The sequence below is a fragment of the Coenobita brevimanus genome, chromosome 3 (genome assembly GCF_032717465.1).
Source record: "Coenobita brevimanus isolate Jiangsu-jjx chromosome 3, ASM3271746v2, whole genome shotgun sequence".
Lineage (NCBI taxonomy): Eukaryota > Metazoa > Arthropoda > Malacostraca > Decapoda > Coenobitidae > Coenobita > Coenobita brevimanus.
In genome coordinates this window covers 5,344,289-5,350,302 of record NC_136956.1, presented here as the reverse complement: position 1 = coordinate 5,350,302, position 6,014 = coordinate 5,344,289, and the positions used below count along the sequence as shown (strand labels likewise).

At 42.0% G+C, this 6,014-nt stretch overlaps 1 protein-coding gene across 1 annotated transcript; it reads left to right on the top strand.

Moving 5' to 3' along the window:
• The first annotated feature begins 2,458 nt into the window (after window positions 1–2,458).
• LOC145393990 (uncharacterized) lies at window positions 2,459–2,962 on the top strand. The gene has a single exon (XM_080267964.1). It carries the CDS (start codon window positions 2,459–2,461, stop codon window positions 2,960–2,962), a length of 504 nt encoding a protein of 167 aa, XP_080124090.1.
• Window positions 2,963–6,014: the final 3,052 nt, after the last annotated feature.

Below are 6,014 nucleotides of genomic sequence, written 5' to 3'. Positions count from 1 at the left end.
TTAGGTTAGGTTAAATTAGGTTAGCTTAGGTAAGGTTCCCAAAACTTCACACTTCAAAACGTCCTAGGTTGGTGGGCAATAGCACAAACGTCCGTGGCCGATACGTCCTACATTCTTGTTTGTGTGGGAGTGATGATGTGACGAATAATGTTATACAGTAGGGGTTATAGGACCAGACAACTAGAAACCCTCTAAGGAATATGACGGCACGCAGTAAGAGGATACCGGGAAGCAAGAGTAATGGAAGAGGCTGAGACTGAAGGAAAATAATGCACGCTTGAGGTGAAGAAACAGTTAGGCATGGATAGCGAGGCGGAGCAGGATACCACAGCTGTATTTCGTTGTCTCATAGTATTTTTTGTTGTTTACTTCTAATTTCAGCTGGCTATAGTTAATTATTGGTGAATGCTCTCCGCTGCACATCACAATGTGGTTTATTCATCCACAAAAAATAGTTCTAACTTACCCATCCGCAGAGCTATTGTGGGAATCAGCATTAAATCCACAATCGTTCTATATTATAGCTATAGACAATCGAGGAATAACATATTCACAAAAATTATCACTGCAGTGATAATGACCAGTCGCAGCTTATATACAACTGACCCGGTGCTTTATTTGTATGATGAGGATCCGAAACAGATGGGTCGTGTCTGGACCAGTTTCACAGGACTCCATGATAACACAGCAGTCTGTGTTATAATATATGCTGTGTATGTTACGAACGCATAATATTTTGCAGGTGAATAGCATGGGAATGTTTCGAATCCAATGTTATTAAGTTTCTCACCATTCGGCTCGTAGCTTAGTTCTAAACTACCGCTCACGGTTGTCCGTTTGCCTGCCCTCTCTCTAACCCTGACTTCCACTTCCTTCCACCGAGGGGGGAACAGAAATTTTGGTGCGTGGGTATACGATCAACTCTCACTCCTGTTTGAGTCTTACTCCATACCAGCACATATACCACTGATTTTTATCTCGCCTGTGTTATGAAACTCGCAATAATTCCTAATGCCTCACGTTGGATGTTTTATATGCAGGTAATTCCACTGATTCCTTCCCACATACATACATGCATACACACTCCTCTCTCCCTGTTGTTCATCATACTCTCCTGTGTCTCTGTTCCTTGTTCTCTTCTGTTTACAGTTTCTTTACCTCTTTCATTCGTTTCCCACACATTTGCCCATTGTCCTTCTTCCATCCTCCTCTCCTGTTTTTTATTTACCTTGTTTATTATTCTTCGTATGTTTCCTTTCTTCTCTTTCCTCCATTATTCCACTTTTCCGACTTTTCTTGTTGCCTTCCATCCTTGCTGCCTTCCCTCAATTCACACCCTCTCTTTCTTTACTTCTTCAGTTCCATTTCTTCTTTGTGTATTGGCATTCTTCCTCGTTCTCCCACAATTTTTTTTTTTTTTATTATCATTTAGTTTTCTCCTTCCTTCCGTCTCTACACTCTCGTCTTCTTTCTTGCGTCCCTCGTTCTTTGTCATTTCACATTTGTCTAAATCTATTTCTTTCCTGATTTCTTTTATGTTTCTATTTCTCTCATTTTCTCCACACTCCCTTTCTTTCTTTTCAAGTGCTTCCAAATTCTTCTCACTCTTGTTTAGCTTCTTCCATTTTCATCTTATTTCCTTCATCTTGTCTCCTTTTTTTCCTTCTTTCACTTCTATCTCTTATTCTTCTCTCTGCTCACCCCTATGTTTTTTTTTCTTTAATTTCCTTCATCGTGTATTAATACATTGCAATATTTCCAACCTTTTCCTCTGTAACCTCCATTCCCTTCTATTTCCTCTGAGCCTTTCCACTACTGTTTTCATTTACATTTCTGCATTTGTCCCATGTTATCCCAGTTTCTTTGTATTTTACTTTCCTCTCTTTCCTTAACTCAGCTTTTGTATTCTCAATTTTCTTTTAATGTGTCCGATTTCTGGGCATAGGCTTCACATCCAGTTACCATGACCCAGTAGCCCTCCTACTTCCATGCACCTCCACATGTCACCATTTCGGCGCTAACACCCACCGTCCATATTAAATACATGCTGGGGCGTTCTCATAAAGGACTGGTGTACTGATGTTAGCAGGGGTATATGTACGACATGTCGGAGGTGCAGACCAACTCAACTGCTTCCGCCACCGCCTCCCCACTTTCTTCCCCCCCACCCGTCTCTCTCTCTCTCTCTCTCTGTTATTGCTTTTCTCCTTTCGTCCCTGCCTCTCTCTCTCTCTCTCTCTCTCTCTCTCTCTCTCTCTCTCTCTCTCTCTCTCCTGCTGCCACATCCTCTAACCTTGCCATGGCGTCCTCCTCATCTCCTCCACTTCATTTGCTTACACCTCTTTCCTCCCTCCTTCCTCTCCTTGCCTCTAGTTTTTTGTTTGTATATCATCCTTCCTGTCTCTGCCTCTGTGACTGACGTTGTTGTGTTGTGCAGGTGAGTGAGGTGGTGGGGGCCATGGACCCCTCCTCCACCCTCGTCTTTCTGGACCTGGCCTGGGGGGGGTCAACAAGAGGAAGGGTCCACATCCGGCTGAGTCCCAACACGCCTGCAGCAAAACAGTTCAGGTTGCTGTGTACCGGTCACACAGGCGTCTCGTACCGCAACACTCAATTGCACTACGTGTGGGACAAGGGCGAGCCGGGGGAATGTGTCGAGGGTGGGGACTACGAAGGGAAGGGAGGAGCTGGAGGGGCAGGGATAATAGATCTCAGAGGTGGGGAGTACCGGAAGTCAGGAAAGGCGGGGGCTGTGTGGTGCTGGTGCCAGTGGGGATGGGGGTGTGATGCTGCCGTGGCTGCCCAGTTTACCATCACCACCAGGGACTGTCAAGGTGGCTCTGTGTTTCGTAATGTCTTTGGTGAGGTGGTCAGCGGGCTGGAGGTGGTGAGGGCAGCAGCCAACCACAGTGACATCACACAGGTCACTGTGGTGGACTGTGGTGTTGTGCTCAACCAGTAATTACTCAACTACATAAATGTAGGCTGCTCTAATGTAGATCCTTCATGATAATTGTACTATATTGTACTACTCTCATGTACTGTATTTTACTGTGCTACCATGATTACTATACTATGTTGTACTACCAAGTACTGCATTGTACTACCATTATCTAATGTGTACTGTACTACCATGATTATTGTATTGTACTACTCCTATGCACTGCATTGGACTATCCTCATGTACTGCATTGTACTACCCCCGTGTAACGTACCGCACTGCTATAATTACTGTACTGTTACCTTAATACTACATTGTACTGTCCTCGTGTATTGTACAGTACTGTAATGCCATGATTACTATACTAGGTTGTTGTAACCTCATGTACTACATTATACTATCCTCATGTACTATACTACTCTCATGAATAATGTACTATGTTGCACTACCCTCATGTACTACATTGTACTGTCCTTATGTACTGTACTGTACTATCATGATTACCACCGTCATTTAACGTAATGAGCTGTAGCCTACTATACAACTACCATGATTACTGTGCTGTTGTACTAACCTCATGTGCTACATTGTACCATCCTCATATACTGAATTGCACTGTACTACTCCCGTGATTACTGTACTAAGTTTTACTAACCTTATGTACTAGACTGTACTATGCTCATGTACTGTACTTTACTACTATGATCACTGTACTAAGTTGTCATAGCCTCATGTACTGCACTGTACTATCTTCATGATTATTGTACTGCATTGTACTTCCTCATGTACTCTAATGTGCTGTACTGTACTGCCATTATTGCTATGCTGTACCACCCCATATACTACAATCGTCTATCCTCATGATTATTGTACTACCGTCAGTTCCACTTTACACCTATATGATTAGTCCTCGTCTTCTGTACTACCTTCCTCATGTACTGTACTACCCTCCTATAAATTGTACTATGCTGTACTACGATCATCATTACTGCACTTTGTTGTACTACCCTCATCATTACTGTACTATGCTGTCCTATTCTCATCATTACTGTACTGACCTACCATCACCATTACCACACCATGCTGTACTACCCTCATCATTATTGTACCGTGCTATACTACCCCAATTATTATTGTACAGTACTATGCTGTATTAGCCTCACCATTACCGTCCTCTTGTCTACAGTACAACCATCGTTTGTAGTACTGTACCATACAGTAGAGGAGGTCCAAGAAGTAGACATGAATATAGAGAAGTATACATTACTTTAGGACATTCAAGTTCAGTTGGGTTAAGGGTACTACAGTACACTTATTTATACTGTACGCATAAAGATAATGCTAGTACTGTGCACATAAGAGTAGCACAGGACACATAAGGGTAACACAGTATACAAGGGTGGTACAGTACACATGAGGGTAGTACCGTACACATTAGGTCAGTGCAGTACACATGAGGGTAGCACAGTACACATAAGGGTAGTATAGTACACATAAGGGTAATACAGTACAGATAAGGGTAGTACTGTACACATAAGGGTTGTGCAGTACACATAAGGGTAGTATAGTATACATAAGGATAGTGCAGTACACATAAGGGTAGTTCAGTACAAATAAGGGTAGTACAGTACACATAAGGGTAGTACAGTACACATAAGGGTCGTACAGTACACATAAGGGTAGTACAGTACACATAAGGGTAGTACTTCAGGCTTTGTATTAACAACTGTCATACATCAAGCTACATTTGTATTATTTAAAATGTTGGAATGATTTTCTTGCGTCTTTATAATGAATGTGATTTGATTCCTGAAGAGATTACACCCTGTGAAGGATGGCTTAATTTGGCCTGATGGCAATTTATATTAATATTTACTGGGTGAAATAATAAAACTGGCTGGTAGGTGCTGGCCACCATCATCCACTCACTTGATGTAGTGCTGCCTATTTCTTCCTTTACCTTTATATTAGAGGTTGTGAAGGATATATTAATTTGGCCTGATGGCAATTTATATTAATATTTACTGGGTGGAAATACAAAGCTGGAGAGATGGCAGCTTTAGGCCAAGAAAGTGTGTTTGTGGATGTCGTTGAAGGAATAGCAACAGCGTGACTCCGTCTATCTATCCATACATTATATCTGTCCATCCATCTATCCATCTCTCCATTTATTTACCTATCTATCTATTCATGTATCTATCCATCTGTCCATTCATCCATCTGTCTAACCATTTATCTATCTATTAATCTGTCTCTCTATTAATCTATCTATCCATTTATCTACCCATTCATCTATCCATTTATCTATCTATTTATCTATCCTTTTTATGTGTCCGACTCAGGGCATAGGCTTCATAGCCTGCTCCCAAGGTCCAGTAGTCTTCCTACATACCATACACCCCTACATGTCACCACTTCGGCGCTAAAACCCACCGTTCATATTGAATACATGCTATGGCTGTCTCATACAGGACTGGCGTACTTGTATTAGCGGGGATATTCTTACATGTCGGCGGGTCTTCTGGTAGATCAGAACAGTCTGATTTTATGAAATTCAAATCCTTAAACTGTTCCCTGCCCCAGCGGGGATTTGAACCTGGGGCCGGTAGGGCAGCAGGCCACAACTGGCAATTGAGCCACAGCCTCCCCCAGTCAGTCTTGTATCTGTCTAGTACCCTTGTGTCTGTCCATCTATCTATCCATCTATTTATGTATCTATCTGTCCGTTTCTCTATTTCTTCCTACTTATATATCTCTCTCTTAGTTCATCTATCCATTTATCTATTCATTTATCCATTTATCTATCTATCCATTTTTCTGTCTATCTATCTATCTATGCGTTCAGTTATCTACTGGATTGAAATGTACGTTGGCTGATAGGTGGTGGCGACCCTCATCCACTCACTTGAGGTAGTGCTGCCTACATCTTCGTTCACTTTTATCATTCCTTTTGTGTGGCTGCCCTTCTGTCTTCATATTTCTCACCATCATTCACTCACTTGTTGTAGTGCTCCCTGCTTCTTCCTTCACCTTTACCATTCTTTTTATGTGTCTGCTCTCTTCTCTTCCTATT

Bases quoted from the DNA above. Each gene is read 5' to 3' on its own strand.
- LOC145393990 (XM_080267964.1), top strand. From the start codon at position 2,459: ATGGACCCCTCCTCCACCCTCGTCTTTCTGGACCTGGCCTGGGGGGGG.